Source organism: Protomyctophum bolini (genome assembly GCF_963924005.1).
Source record: "Protomyctophum bolini genome assembly, chromosome: 14".
In the NCBI taxonomy this organism is placed as follows: domain Eukaryota; kingdom Metazoa; phylum Chordata; class Actinopteri; order Myctophiformes; family Myctophidae; genus Protomyctophum; species Protomyctophum bolini.
In genome coordinates this window covers 31,804,290-31,820,932 of record NC_137875.1, presented here as the reverse complement: position 1 = coordinate 31,820,932, position 16,643 = coordinate 31,804,290, and the positions used below count along the sequence as shown (strand labels likewise).

Sequence of the window (16,643 nt, the reverse complement as noted above, 5' to 3'; positions counted from 1 at the left end):
ATATGTTGTGAATAAATTGTGAATGCAGTATTGACATTATATCATGATAGGACCGGTCTGCCCCACTACCCACAGTCTGTGTGGTTTGTGCGTGCGTGCAATGTCCTTAATCAGAGTGTGTGTGTGTATAGGGCACGGGCTGCCCCATGACAGTGACCATATATGGAGGTGTGGGTGACTAACTAACTAACAGACGGACGGACACGAGATACACAGGTTTTCATAGTAAATGCGACCTACAGTCACAATAGATTCAGAGTCATTGTATATTCTGTGTATCCTCAGTCCCAGCTCAGGATAGATGCAATCCTGAACTAAGTGTGGTGCCAACTAGTTTATGGTCACTCACCACACTTATAAGCCTTTTAAACTGCATTACCAATTACTACTACTACTAGCAGTACCTTAGATATGCATTCTAAAAGCTCCATTCACACTGGAGACAGGCTTTACTGTTCATTAGCTGTGCATTGTTGTTTACAGTCAGTTATCTGACTATGGTTTCTGGTAGTATTATATATATATATTGACCACTGATTTTGTATGTCAGTGGCAAAAAAACAGAAATTACATGGCACTCTTAATTGACTCCTCATCCTACAGTACCTCAGGAGAGAAAGGAAACATCATGCGGAACACGATACCTTGTGATTGCGGCCATGCTTATCCAGAAGAGAGATGATAGATGTAATGTGACCTTCTTTGATTACATTGAGCGCCTCTGGACTCTCCACCAGGACACAGTGAAGAACCTCCAAGATGCCTATACACAACATGACAGACTGGTAATTACAGCCACCGTACCCCCATACCCCCCCCCCCCCCATGTGAATGTGGACAAGCAGATGCACTTATTAGCGTCATAAACTAATTGTCTCAAGTCGGTTTGAATTACCATGACTGATAATACTGAGGATGTTGACCTTATTCTACATTACTGGCTCTGTTGTTTAGCCATCTTCAGATGCTCCGCTTAATGTGTCTCAGTGCCACCTGACACCTTTGGACGCCTCCCCCTGGTGACTGAGAGTGCAAATGGCGCCTTTGGACGCCTTTTTTTCTTTAATCCATATTTAGAAAATTCATATGCACAATAGAATTGAATTTTCTTTCTTTTATTTATAATGGGCTTCGGTGGCAACGAGGGCCAAAACTGGTATCCAACTGGTGGCACTGGATGAGTTTAATCTTTGACCCAAATGCATCAGAGATGCAGTACCCTCCCTCCCTACCTTCAAAACCACCCTGAAAACCTGCCTGTTAGAAGAATAGCCTTCCCGAGTTGGCTTTGATTTCAACTTGTTGCTTTTAGTGTTTTATTGCTTTTAAATGTGTATCTTTTACTTATTTTCCTAATAATGTTATATTCTTTTGTTCTCTCCCTGGCCCCCACACATCTCGTCTTTGAGTACTTAGACAAGTGCTATATAAATCCCAGATATTATTATTATTACTTTCATAATAGTGATTTAGAGTAGTCATTCCAACCAACCAGTGGAGGCTGCCAGCTTGTCAAGCCTGCCAATCAGCCACTCGAGGGAGCCTGAGAACTGGGCACAGTTCCTACGATTCCCCCTGATCAGAGCAGCTGAAAGGAAATTAAAGAAAGTAAAAATTACATTCATTTTGATGAGAACATTTCTGGACCATGTCATTCATGAACATGCTTAGGGAGGGAAGAACAACTCATTCAATGGACAATGTGTGTTGTCCCATATGTTGAGGTTGATTTGTTTTCTGAAATGCTCACCCAGCAGCTCGTAGAACAAATTTAGGATGTTCTCGCTTTCTTCTCCCCCTTCACTCCCCACAGCCTCAGTAAACTGAGAGGCACTGCTGCACTGGTGGAGACGGTCAATACAGTCCAAGACCAAACCAATCACACCCTGTAAAGAATGTTATGTATGTGAAAAGATTTTTTCTTTTTAAATAGTCACATGATGGACCAATTCATTCATAAGCATTATTTACCTCCTCTTGAAACAGGTACTGTCTAGTCTTCAGGTCTCTCATGCTGTTCTGTCGGAACTCATGTCCCAGCCCCTCCCCTGGGGCCTGGAAGTAGCTAATGAGATCCTGCAGACTGAGTCCCACTGTCTCTGATGGTAGATTGAACGAGGGGATGTTTCCTTGCTGGCTAAGACCATCAAGTTTCCTAGACAGGAAGGTGGATTAACAAAGTCAACTCAAAGTGACTTTATTTGTATAGCGCTTCACCTGAAAATACAACAATACTAGGAAGCACACACGCGCACGCTCACGCGCACACACACACACACACACATTCAGAGAGAGAATCTTTATTTAACCAAGTGTGTTTAATCAATGTTGGAGAGACTCAGTCAATATTGTACCTTCATACAACAGTGCCGCCTATCTACAAGCTTCCCACCTGCAACCACTGGCAATTGTGTGTGTGGCGCCCGGCCAAGCCAGAGGCGCCACTGCTGTGGTGGACGAGTGTTTTCCCCTACCCAGGCACCATTTTAATTTTTAACAGACTTCCAGTGCTGCTGTGTAGCCTGCTGTACCTGACAAAGTGGGTGAAGAGAAGAACAGCACTGCGGATTAGTCTGGTGGTGTGAGACTCCTCACTCTGTGAGCGAGACAGGGTCAGCCCATCATCCATGTGACCCTCACTGTCCAGGATGGCCTGGGAAGACAATCATTAGAGCATCATTTTACATCATGTACTAGCCCCTTTCCAGACCCTCGGTTACCGTTTCTGTATTTTGGACGGCGGTACCCTAGGGTCCCTTGAAAGTTAATCCTCTCCCCAATAGACGCAGCTGTACCACTGTCTGATCACGGACACATCTAGCGTTAATTGCTCGAGTGTTGAGATGTTTCAAAGACGAATAAAGTAGCAGTAGGAGACCGCGGAAACATGTGCGAAGTGGCACTAATCGGCGTTGCCGTTAAGTTTTTATTTATTTAGCTCCTCTGAAGTTCTCTCTCATCTCTCTTCCTTAACTTTCTGTTGACTTCCCAACTGTCCCGCCTCCCGCGCAGCGATTGGCTAGCTGCACGTCCTAGTTACTGCCTCTGATTGGCCGACCTCGTACATGCTGGATGTTTTTAATGGTGTCGTGGGTCTATTTAATAACTCCTGTTATGGCTCGATCTTTAGCTTTTTGTTTAGTTTTTTATATATTTTTTTTACATTTTGACAGCATACAGTACGTTGTGCATAAATCAAGTGTCTTCTGTCCCAACATTGGGTCAGCCCATAGTATGCCAAAACATTCAAATCAGCACCAGGAGAATAACTTTCAAAATAAGAAGAGAACATGTTTCCTCATTATAACCGCTTCACACGAGTTTCCATGGTCTCCTACTACTACTTTATGCATCTTTGAAACATCTCAACACTCAAGCGACACTAGATGTGTCCGTGACCAGACAATGGTACAGCTGCGTCTATTGGAGAGAGGATTAACTTTCAAGGAACCCTAGGGTATCGCTGTCCAAAATACAGAAAAAGGTAGCCATGGGTCCTGAAAGGGGCTAACCATGCACATACAATGCAGCTGGGGGCACCTTCGCAAGAATTCCATTGACTGCAATGTTGCGACTAGCTTGAACTTTGTTCATACAGTGAGTGATTTAGCCCATTACTACATCTTCAGAAAACATTGTACCCAAAATGACCTAATGTTACTGCCTTTTATTCACGCAAGATTCACCTTGCGCTGCACCCCTCCAACACGGGCACTTTTGACATCAATGGCTTGGTAGGTAAGCCACAGTCCAGAGTCTACATGTTGCACATAACAAATGGAGTCGCCATATTTGATCTCTGGGACCCCCATGCCATCCACATCCTTCTTTTGGCCAGATTCAAGCCTCTCCTATGGCAGGATAAAGAATTATTAAAAAACATCTCAAAGTAAAAAGAAATACAGAATTTTGGTAGAATTTGTAAAGGTTTTTGTTTATTGCTGACAATTAGTTAAGTTCATCACAACAGCATTCATTCTATGCTCTTCACAACAGCCTTGACCAGTGGTCCAGTGTGTTTGGTATGTGAGCCCTGACCTTTGAGGGTCTGAAGCAGAAGGAGGTTGTTTTGACATCCGCCCTGTCCCTCTCCACCAGCTGCAGGCCCATCTCCTCCGTTAGGCCCAAGTACCTCCCAGTAGTGACATGGCGCAGCCTGAAAGGCTGGCCCCAGCGTGTGTGGCTACCACTCCACCTGAGAGACAGAAGAATTTGTTTGTTTGTTTGTTCTTTGACCACTTTCAAGTAACCTCATATCACGTCATTTCATTATATGGGAACATTAGGAACATTACATTCACAGTAATAGGCCAGGGTAGATGTCAGGTTTTTGCTTGTAGGAATTATCCACTATTCAAGGGCAGGATAGCAGAACACTTCATGGTTTGACCCTCATGAAAGCAATGTCTCACACACAACTTGTGTGCGAGACATTGCAGAAGGCAGCAAATGAACCAAATGCTGTGCTAGGCTACATGTGAGATAAAGGGAGATTCTAGAAATATGAAAATACTACTATACTAATATTTCCATTTAGAATTAATCCTTAAAATTAATTAATATTGCATCATATCGGTTTATTTTCATTATAAAGGTTGAAATTTGACTGTTATTTGTCGATTCAAATGTAATTTTCCTTGGCCATTTTCCATAACCACTTGAGGGCCAAGAGGGTTACAAGAGCAATACTGGAGAGACGATCTTGGCAGGCGCAGGCCAGTGTAGTGGTGTAAAAAAGTACCACTACACTAGTAGAAAACTAATTGCTAGGGACCGGCACTGTAAAAAACGGATTGCCTGAACTGCAGCCCAGCCAGTGAGCCAGGACCCACGAGGACACAACATTTTCTAAACCAACATAAGTTCAACATTATAAATCTGTCAATCCAAATAAATAAGATGAGATACTAGTCTCTGGTGGGTCACGCTCACTCACGCAGCTCAGCAGTTTAGAGAGAGAGAGAGGGAGAGAGGGAGAGAGAGAGCAGTGCATCTCGCTCGTTCAAAAAGCCAGCCATTCCTTCACCAAGTTCACCATTCTGTTGCTACAGCTACAATGATACAAAAACATTCTTCATGAGCTGTATGCCATAATCATCAGGATTAAAACAAGAAAAGGGTTTAGATATCTCACCTTATGCACAATGAATCTAGAATATATCAAGTTTCACTTTTTGAATTATATTATGGCAGAAAATGAACTTTCCACATATACATATCTTTTTTGTCACCGTCATTTATAGCAGTCTGTGCATTCAGGCATGCAGAGAGAAATTAACTATTTTGAGGCAGATGAAGTGCGCACAATATAGCCTATATACTATAGCCTACTTTTATTATACTTACATATCACACAACTACTTTATCATTCTGAAGCTCTATTAATTCAGCGAAAATCTTCAACTGTGTCTTCTTCAGTTTAATGTGTGTGTGTGTGTGTGTGTGTGTGTGCGCGTGCGTGCGCATGCGCACGCTCGGAGAGCCCACTCGGCTCCTCCACTCGACTCCACTCGCCTCATCCATGAAGCACATTAACAATTGGAACGTTAACCATTTCCGGGTCAAGCTGGAATGACCCTGAGTGACCGAGTGGGAGTGGCCGAGATTTTGTGTTTTGGAATTTGGCTTAGGTCTTCTACATTTCATGCGCTTTCACTAGTCAGGTTTCACCTGACAAAAAGGTGATATATATATATATATATTGTAGGAAAGTGAGCTGGTCATGATGAAATATAATGCAAACCCACACAACACGCAGAATCTCCAGGCTCCAGAGAGAGCGGGCATGACTGGACACAGATCCAACCTCATAATGCATCATCCTAGGCGAGAGTACAGATGAGAGGGAGGAGCGGAGAGACAGAGGAGAAGAGATAAGAACTGATTTGCCAACACAATTTCATTGATCATTATTTTTCAACTGAATGTTAATTTATAGAAGTTGTAAAAAAAGGTCTCTGGGATGGACCTTCGGAGCTCCTCGCCCTGCTCTGTGGGTGGAACCGTCAGACAGGCGTCACTGTGTCCATGCAGCAGCCTCAGTGTGTCCCCCCCCTTCAGGTATCCTACAGTTAGTACAGGAGAGACCTGATTAAGGGCACATTCGCACCAGAATGTTTTACTGCAATTAAAACGAATCCTGGTGCGTATTGTGGGAAAGTGCACTTTGTTTGGGTCAGGCGTGAAGGCTCATTTGAATTCTTGTGCTTCCAAGCGCACCAGAATTCGGTTCAATGTATTGTAGGTGTGAATGCAATCACACCAAATAGCGTGGTTGGTTGGTCAAAGACGTACACAGGAATAAGTAGGAAAGTAGACAGTGGGCCATGTTCAGTTCCCAGTCCAGTCGCTGCTACTATACCATAGAAGCGCACACCTCTCTCTCTCTCCTGATTAGGTAATAAAGGTGCGCACCTGTGACTGCAAGCTTTCCGTTGTCACTGCTGCCCTGACCGGGTGCATGCGTGAAGGCTATGTTCCCGAATATGTCATTTATTTAATTATTTCCATACATTATCATACTATCATCATCATCATACTATAATTCTAACAATGTCTGAGTGTCTGTGTGTGTGTGTGTGTGTGTCAGAAACACCGCCGTAGCTCCTCATTGCCTGCACCAATCGCTCCCACTTTTCACACAGGCATTGACCATATGAATATGGAGGGCGTAACGAAGCCCTTTTTTTGATTTGACACATTAATGATTATTAATGAATTTATTAGTGAATTAAAAACGCACCGGGGGCAAATATCTCACAACGGGTAAGGGCTAGTATGAATAACATATGACATATTTATTTTTGCAGCGATGTTCCTTCATTTTCAACCTCCTGGCCTTGGAGGCGTACAATGGAGGCGAGGGGTGCCCAGCACCAGCACCTGTGGCTATGTGGCTTAACTACGCACATAGTGCACACCTCGAAAATAGCCAATCTACAAGCTCACAACACGTCTGTCTGTTGTGAATAACTGTCGACCCTGTAAAGAGAGAGAGAGCAGCCTACCATTCCTATAATTTATTTAATATCATACTTTGTTAGCGCTTGCAGCTAAATCAGACTCTCTATTCAAGCCATAATACCCAAAAGTGTCCTTTACTGTGATTAAGAGTTTTAAGTCATGGTGCATCAGCGGAACCACAGTATCCATAATCATTAGTTGTAACTTCCCTCTTGGGCATTGGAGTGCAATGGATGAGAAATATACGTTACACCAGATGGCAATTGCCAACCATAACCGATTTGCTCTAGTCTAAGAAATCAGTGAATGGACTAATTGCATTTTGGCCCAGAAGCATTAGATTGCAACCATTCATAATTGTATTTATATTATTGTTGTAAAGGGGGTTGTAATATTTCTGGGCATGTGGCATATTAGGGGAGAAAAATGCGATTCTGTGTCCCAGCAAGGCCAGCATGCAACTACAGTACCTCAACACAGAAAGTACCATTTGCTGCCATGTACAGCATGGCTGTTTGTTTGTCACATTTTCTATTTGATATGGATATTGATATTTCACAGATTAATGGTTTTGCTTCTTACCAAGTTGAGAGAGTGAGAAATTAAAAAAAGAATCACCTTGAGCAACACCACTTCCAGAACAGATAGGGGCGACACTCCAGAGAGTCTGCTGAAAACCTGCGTCAACAATAAGACTGGCACTCAAGCTCCTGTTGTCTACCACACTGCCGTAGGACAGGTGCTGGAAAACAAGAAAATGGCATTTCAAAAGAGAGGATGTTGAAGTGTGCCCCTCTGAGCGTAGATCTCCACCTACCCAGGGCCCCTAACAGGAAGGCCTTTACAGGCATTTGGCACAGAGTTTGCTCAATCTGACTGATAAATTCTGGATCACATGACTCTAGAGATAATATGTACCAAGTTGTGTGAGTTTTGGAAAAAGCAAATAGGCCTAGTGTTTCTAAGAAAACATTAAATGGCGGACATTCAGACAATGTAAATGTGGAGTTGCATCATGATTGACTTCATGAAGTGGGCTGTTATAGTGCCACCATGAGGTCAGTTTGAAAAATGCGAGGAGATTCTTTCTTAGCATACTGGGAGTGGCGTGCAGTTTCACTCCCATCGGCCCATCGTTGCCTGAAATGAGCTCTTCACAGACAGATAGACAGAGCGAAAACAAAATCCCTCGCCTCATCCTGGCGGGGATAATTAATTTGTTCATTAACTGCAATTCCATTCATCTTGTATAGATGTTCAAATGTCTCTGGGGTCTAGTCTATGTTGGACAAACGAAACAAGCTCATGAAGTTAGAAGAGTGGAACACAAGGCAGCATTAAACAAGAACATGGATTATGCAATTGCACATCCCTTATGTGAGCACAAATCATGGCTTAGGCTACCTGCCTCGCTTAAGTTTTGGTGCGCTGATAAAATTAATACTTCCCCGAGAGGTGGTTAATTGATTACTCAGAACCGTGTTTTTGGATCATGAACTAAACTCTGTAGAACCTTCTACATCTAGTAAGTAGAAGTCTAGCAGTAACAAGTTCAAGGTGGGCCTGTTGCCAGTACAGCACAGTGTGGAACAGCTGAAACTAGAAAGGTGCAATTCTGGGAAAATCGCAAGTGTGGTTGCACCGACCACAGCTAGCTAAGTACAGTATGATAATGTATTACTATTGACCCACATGACCTCACAGGGGCCGTAAAACGTTTATACAGAATAAAAAAACAAATAAATAAAGTCGGGCAATTACTAGAGGAAACCACACTATAATTAAATGTAAAAATATGTATACTGTATATGCGATGCGAGAGTGCAGTAGCTATATCATCATCAGCTGTGTCTCTGACTACCTGGGATCCCAGGCCAGTGCGCTCATGCAAGGTGCCATAAGTGAACAGTGTAACTTGGAGCTATTTCTTTTTATACTGGGACCTTCCAAAACTACATTTATTGGAGACATTCAACAGTTTATTACAAATACTCCTTTGACATTGCCCACATCATGTACATGGCTTTGATCTTACACTCGGAGGATGATCAGATTTCACTTGTCAGTGATGTTAAAGGTATATACTATGGCGACAATGTCATAGAACTTCAGTTGAGATGATGAAATGCGACATTTGAGCAAATTGGAAATGCACACAAGATAACATTCTTACATGTTGTAATAACAACCCCCTATACCGGGAATATGAATTCCTGCCATCCAGCAAATGGTTAAAGATCCCTGTTACAAAAACCAACAGGTCCAATTTTTCATTCATACGAGCCATCAACAAGGGAAGCACGAGGAGGTAGATGTAGTTACACTCGGTGCACTTTAGCCCTAGTTGCACTTTATATTTAATGTAACATCTGTATCTTGTGATAATGTATACGTATGTCTGTTGTTGTTATGTATGTTCTACTGTTTGTAATGTCTTAGAGAGCTTTTATTATCTGCTGTAAAAACGAAGTGCCCAGTTTGGGAATAAACTTGATCAAAAAACAGAAAAAAATGACAAATTGTGGCACTATGGCTTTTCTAATTAATTAATTTAGACAGAAAAGCGTGTAGCCCACTTCTTGATGTTTTGAGCGGCATTTTCTAAATACAGCATTTTAACTAGGATCTCTTCTGCCTATGCAGTATGCACAAGTAACTTTAGTTCTGACTCACCAGATATCTCTCGGAGGACACGCTGACAAGTATAAGGTCGTCTCCAACACGTACCTTCTCACCCTCAGACCTTTGCTTGGATGCTGGGTGGACCGTCCACCAGCATGCCTCACCTGAACCCATATAAAACACACATACAGTATCTCACATCGTCCAACTGTATGCTTTTCATTGTGGCAGCAAATATATTGTAGGATGAAAAGATTTAGGTATTTCAGTCAGTGATACTTTGGCATACTGGCTTATTCTGCATATTGGCATGGCATATGGTATTATAGCACAAACCAAACATAATTCAGAAATAGCCTGTAAACTGTGCACAGAATCTGTGTACAAATATTAACAGGTGGAGGTTGGATTAGTGTAGCAATCTGTGCTAACACAACAGTGACTTGAATGATTAGCAGAGTGTAATAAGCTGTCAGTGTAACAAAGAACATGGCTAAGAGACAAAACGTTGTAGAAAGGTGAAAGTCTATGTACAGAGACACTCCATAGAATAGCGCTGAAAGATAATATATAATTCCCAAAGTGCGTAATACCTGCTTCATTCTCTTGTAGACCAACATCAAATGCTAGCTTATCGGTCGAAGATTCTGAAGTAGACAAGCAGCTGAGATACTTGGGATGAGAAGAGTGGATATTTCAACAAAAGAATGGAAACAGAAGACAGGTTGTTAATTCAACATTTCAAGTGCCCCATTGAATTTAATTCTCTTTACATAATTAGTGAATTGAAACAAGTGAACAAAAAAAAGGTTTTCTGTCCATATACCTTATCTTAGGGTATAAGGACAGAAAATCTGTTTTATTAGGGCCTAAGAAGTGGACAAGACAGAACAAATTATCCGTGCAGTAATATGAATATGATCCCTCACCATGCCACTGTATGAGTGTTGAAATAACACTGCCTGGCCATACAGGAGGGTGCGATGACCACCTCCTTGTTCTGCCTGTAAAGCACACAGAGTAGAATACAATACCTTAAGATGCAGCATAAAATGTCGATCTTAATATTAAATAATCACCTGTATCAATGTTGTTCCAAAACAGTTCAAAAGTGGACTACAATTCAGGCCTGGAATTTCATCCTTTTAGGGACCACTTTGGTGCTATCGGTTCTTTGAGAGCAGAAAGGCCAAATGGCACAACAAGGCCATCAAATCAAATCAAATAAGTAAATGGAAATAATTTCACATGTGATGGATTGATGGATGGATGTACTGTATGGTCAGGTGGATTATATTTTTGGGGGGCGCTAGCTATGCACAGCTTTGTGTGTCTGTGTATCCGTAGTATGGAATGTGATTATTTGATTGGCTGAGCACGGAATGTGATTATGTATGATGATGTATGATGATAAGAGCGCCCCTCACTTCACACGAGTGTGATTTTTAAGACATAGTATACCTTTGTCTTAAGCATTGCTTTGTGTTTAAGCAATGTTGGCCATTCGTTGTGAACGGCATTTAATGTTTAATGTCTTGGGACAATGACGTAAAACTGGCCATTCATTATCAATGGCATTTAATGTTTGAGTTTACACACACCCTCAAAGCTGGACATATTTATTTAACTTAATTATTGGTACAGCATTTGCAAACAAGTCAAAAGTGAATACACACTCAGCCCTGGACTGGTTTGAAGATGTGGATGGTGAGTCAGGGGGGTTATAGTATATTGTGCGTTCCTTGGACCATATGGATGAATGCCATTTTGTCACTGTTTTTTGTCTTTAATAATCTGCAGGAGCACTGACTGAGGAGGTAATCTTCAATGGTGGATTTCTTCATAACTGAAACTGCCAGGTAGAGACAGGGAACACCAAGATAACCTTGATGAATGTTAGGCCCTTTGTAGTGGCACACTGTCAACTTTCAACCACTCCCTGCCTATCTCAGCCAGATTGCTGCCATTTTTGGTAAAAAGAGACTCAAAGTGCAAGCAACACTTCTTATATCACTGGTACACATTGGTTCGATATAGAGGCAGAGGAGAAAACTGAAATCAGCTATAGCAGTGCGGATGGGGGCCAAATTCCCACCCCATGTGTGTGCTTCCTCAAAATACAACCTTTGCTGCTGACATTTTGTCTCCAACATAAGTAGTTGTCAGCAACTGCTTCTTTTGTTTTTCAGTGCACCTGAAAATATTTTCCTGTATTCTTCCCCTGGGTGAGGCATTTCAATTACACATTTATGAATGGAACTCTAGATTAAACCCTTGTCAGTAAAGATATGCAACCAAAGACATTGACATATGTAACCCCTATTAAAATACACAAAAGCACACTAAATTAAAATTTCATTATAATGAATCAAGAATAAGAGTATGGAACAGAATCTCACTCCTGCAGCCTGGTACTTGGCCAGTGTCTCCTGAAGGGCTCGGACAGAAAGACAGTGGGCCAGGACAAAGGCACACACCGACAGATCTGGAGGAACATTCTGTAAAATTAAGTGAATAACATAGCAAAGTCAGAGATTTCCGAGCATTGTGTACATATTGTCCAATACCGTAGGCAACCACACAAAATGTATTAAAACCAAATCTTAAGTGTGAATCAAACCATAACCCATGCCATGCATAATAACGTTTCCATATACAACTAAAGTCTTTAAATGTATGTATTAAATGCGCATTTAACTATGCATTCCATAAATGGACAAAATATATAGTAGGAGATTTTCTTCTGTGACTGCACTTCTACTAACAAAAGAGCGCTTACAGTAGGTGAACAATATATTTCATAAGGTAATATGTACTTTTTTATTATTATTAATTAGCTAATTACAATCTGACCCTGGTTGTTGGTGATATCTCAAAAATGATGTCTCGTATGTCTCAATGTATCATACTTAAAATCCTTATCTGGCTGGATAGCACTTTACTGCAAATTCAAATAGGACTGCATTTCACATCCATTTAGTGTTGGTTAAGGAGGATTTGATTTAAGCCTATTTTACCTTGCAATTGGAGGTTGGCTCGAGACAGCAAAGCCTGCAACCAAAGCCCTCCGCGGCAAGACACAGCTTCAGGTGCTCCTGCTGTGAGGTGAAGGTACTCTGCAAAACCACTTCATCCCCCTGACCCAGGAGAAAACACAAAAACATAGCATTCAAGTTCAACTCAAAGTCAAGTTTGGATAAGAGCTGTCTCATTTATTCAAACGCCAATTCCTCTGGAAAAAAAGGCCTTTCTGTGTGGAGTTTCCATGTTATTCCCATGTCCCCTAGGGTAGGTACCCTCACAAAAACATGCAGTAATCCTGGTCTCTACACTGCTTCCCCCTGGACAGCCTGATGGAGGGGAAAGGAACTGGAATAACGTGTTCCTTCCACCCGACGCGCTACAGTACATCCTACCGGGGATATACTACAACACTCATGTCAAACTACTTCAATAATGTTAAAGACGATGCACACGAGCACAACACCAGAGGGATTTCCAATAATCTTGTTCAACCCAGGTTCGGCTCAAACAAGGGGTTAAATTGGTTCTACTGCTATGCCACCAAAATGTGGAATGCTCTACCGAGCCGAATAAAAGTCGGTTCGGTGCTATAGAGCCTACAATGTGACGTCATTTGAGGTTCGGGGGGCGGGTACTGTCCTAAAGTCGTCTCTTCGGTGCTACTGAAAATTTCTGACGAGCCGAAATCATTTCGGCACTACAGCTCCGAAACAGCGGTAAAATAGGAGTATGAATCGGCCCTTAGTCCTTTACCCTCCTTCAAAACCTCCATAAAAGAGCACAGTGTACACTGTACAGGTATCTGCAATTTGTAACTGGTCCCTGTAAAATGTCTAAGCTTATCACCAGAAAATCCCCATTTTAATTACTACTAGTATATGATGTTTTGCATATTATTGTATCAGTGTTTTTAAATGTCTTAATGAATTGAATTACACAGGACCACAATGGAAATAAGCCCTTCTTAGGGCTTTTTGTGTTATTCTTTTAGACCCTTTTGTATAAATGTGTACCACTGTAGCAGCCTACCTTTTGTGCAAACTGTTGATAGTATTAAAGTATTAAACCAATATTCAATCAAAAAACAGCATCCCTCACTTCTCTTATGCATTTAAACAAAAGCTCTGTCAAGAACAGACCAAATTAACTATTAATCTCTACCTACCTGAAGGCAGTGTAAAGAGAGAACAGACACAACCATACATATTCATGGCCCAACAAAGATCTAACACCTCTCAGTATCCGTCTTCTGCATGCTACCACCAAATTGGGGATATATCAATATCGGTGTAGCCTCTGACTCTAGATTCACCTTCCAGTCCACTCTCCATAATCAGAATTACTCTGAGAACTGTCAGTCACACATGAGACAGTACAGTTTTGAGTATCCAGGCAGGGAGCAGGTTGTCAGGGGCTTTATTTCTAGGTATATTTGGACAGTGAGAGTGCAGTGCACTAGACCAAATCACATGTATATTGGAGAGCTGAGGATGAGAAATACTTGACTGACTGATAATTAATACATGGGTTGTTAAAAGTGTTTGGTTGGATTTTAGACTGACGGCTACACATCACATTTCACAGTTCAACTAAGGTGAAGGTATGGGACAAATACGGTAGGAAAAACAGGGGTCTTCAACATGAGGTCTGAGACCCGTTGTTACTACAGGGAGGCTGCCGAATCTTGTGTGTGATAGGATATATTTTTTTTATAGGATTCTTTTTTTTTACATTAAACACTTGAACCCTAGCATCCCTATTCTGAGCACTTTAGCTAAAAATAGCAGATATACAATCTCACAACACCTCGTGCTGCGACACTTTGTGAAGTTGTGAGCTTGTAGATTGGCTATTTTCGGCAGAGGTTTGGTGTAGAGGGGAAAAAGCGCAGACCAAGAACAGAGTTTACTTAGTATTGACGGTGGTTAAATCATGAAAATACACATGAACATGTATCCAACACAACACTGGTGATAGTGCTATCAAACAAAGTAAATACAATCTATGAAAATGTTCTATCTGAAACACAATACATAATAGTGGGAGTCCATTCCTCTCAGCTCAGGCGTCCTTGGGTTGAAAAACGTTGAAGACAACATGGTGGCACTGGTTAACTGACTTACCCATGGTTATAGGGTTATTATGACAATTAAAACCTGGGCCTCCTCATTCCTTACAGTAGGCCTACAGTAATGCCAACCTGTGTGTGTGTGTGTGTGTGTGTGTGTGTGTGTGTGTGTGTGTGTGTGTGTGTGTGTGTGTGTGCGCGGGCGGGGCGTGTGTGTGTGTGTGTGTGTGTGTGTGTGTGTGTGTGTGTGTGTGTGTGTGTGTGTGTGTGTGTGTGTGTGTGTGTGAGAGTCCCAGCACCACTTTCCGTGACATGCTCTTATCAGGAGGTCAATGATAGCGAGCTGTGAGTGGAGGGCTCACAACAGTGTCCAGTGATGGGAGCCAAAAAAGAGCTAAAAATAAAAGCATATATTCAAGACAAGAGCTTAAGTACCAGACTTTAACTGTTAGCTAGCTACTAAACACAAATCATTTCAAGAGAAGGGAAGCCCAACATAACTATTATTATGCTTATTCATTAATTATTTTACGAAAGTCAGACTTAATCCTCAGTCCGGCAACAAAGTATATTAGTGAAGATGATGATGACAGCCAAGTGAAGTGACGACATGCACTTTCTGCTTCTGAGAATTTCTAAGACAAATAGACAAGAATTGTACAAGTAATAACTAAGTCAAATAATTGTACACCATCTAAATTTGTCACCCCACTCACCATGCGTAGAAACTGAATCTCATCCTCCCCATCTCCTCCTGCATCAGTCATTTCAACCAACGAAGTGGAACTTGAACAGAACAAGTGGCCGCGAGAACATGACCACAAGTTAACTGGACTATCAATCATGTGCTGGCGGGCTAGCTCAGCTGCACGTTGCTGTGGGCGGAGACTAACCATAATCACATGATTAGCAGGTGCATTTACTTAACAGCTGTAATTAATTAAGAGTTAAGACTATCTGTGAATACTTGTCTCACCTGTTATTTAACAAAAGTAAGACATTATTCTCTTACAGTGTGTTCTTTAGATATGTAGTTTGAGCTTGGCTTTAACCCCAATTACCCGATAATATAATTTCTTTGGGGCAGCAAACTGATCTTTCCGTGAAATTATGTGCACTACAGGGCAGGCATGTGCATGCACCAGTGTTGCCATGTCTGCTTATTATAAGCGACTTTGGGCTTCCTTTTCTATAAGGTTGCTTGTATAGGCAAAACAAAAGTGTATACCGGTAGTTGTTTGTTTATTTGGGCATGTTTCTGAATGTTGTTTAAACCAGTGGTTCTTAAACATTTTCATGTCAAGGACGCCCCAAATATGTAGTAGGCCTAGGCCTATATTTCATCCATGGACCCCGACCTGAAAAATATTTTGTGCCAGCGACGCTCTGAAAAATATTTTGTGGAGGGGCCCCAATACCAGATTTATAGCCTGGGAACTTGGGAAGCATTCCTTTTCGGGTTTAAGATCCTGTCAGGAGTGGATGATCTTACGTCATGTTAAGTAATAAGTAGTCATGGTTTGTAGTCATGCAGGCCTCAAACCGGTATACGAAATACCCAAAATAATTCCCTGGCTGCGATGATAGGGCATGATAATTTTAGGGTCTAGAGTAGGCGTATGAATCTGACACGTTTCTTCAAGTACTTCTTGGAATAGTTTTTTTTTGTATATCCATCTTTTATTCCAACTCGTAGCGACTGGCGAGACTAAAAACAAACAGGGGGGGACAAAAACAAAGCAACGGTTTCGTTTTTATAATCTGACATCCGGTCTAAACTACCCCTAGACCAGATGACACAGATATAGTAACACAGACCAGGCTTTCCCCTTCGAGGTGGTGACTCAAGGTTACCAGATTCTAAATTATTCCGTTTTCAAGATTATTTTTTCTTTTTTAAAGGTTGTGCTCATGTGTGATACACGAGTAGAACGTTGATGTGTGTCCCGGCATATAGTCACTTGAC

General features: G+C 41.7%; 1 protein-coding gene across 1 annotated transcript in view; it reads right to left on the bottom strand.

Annotated features, from left to right (window-relative positions):
- The window catches only part of LOC308328853 (ryanodine receptor 2-like), a gene marked incomplete at both ends in the record, with an annotated part of 110,597 nt that extends 95,153 nt beyond the window's left edge, over positions 1–15,444 (bottom strand). The window contains 16 exons of the mRNA XM_080782960.1: positions 645–763; positions 1,493–1,588; positions 1,751–1,886; positions 1,972–2,155; positions 2,532–2,653; positions 3,687–3,851; positions 4,039–4,195; positions 5,748–5,822; positions 5,969–6,065; positions 7,582–7,705; positions 9,637–9,749; positions 10,179–10,257; positions 10,515–10,589; positions 11,985–12,083; positions 12,603–12,722; positions 15,394–15,444. Of these exons, the coding sequence (XP_080639086.1) occupies positions 645–763; positions 1,493–1,588; positions 1,751–1,886; positions 1,972–2,155; positions 2,532–2,653; positions 3,687–3,851; positions 4,039–4,195; positions 5,748–5,822; positions 5,969–6,065; positions 7,582–7,705; positions 9,637–9,749; positions 10,179–10,257; positions 10,515–10,589; positions 11,985–12,083; positions 12,603–12,722; positions 15,394–15,444 (1,812 nt within the window). The remainder of the gene's footprint in view (positions 1–644; positions 764–1,492; positions 1,589–1,750; positions 1,887–1,971; positions 2,156–2,531; positions 2,654–3,686; positions 3,852–4,038; positions 4,196–5,747; positions 5,823–5,968; positions 6,066–7,581; positions 7,706–9,636; positions 9,750–10,178; positions 10,258–10,514; positions 10,590–11,984; positions 12,084–12,602; positions 12,723–15,393) is intronic.
- Positions 15,445–16,643: the final 1,199 nt, after the last annotated feature.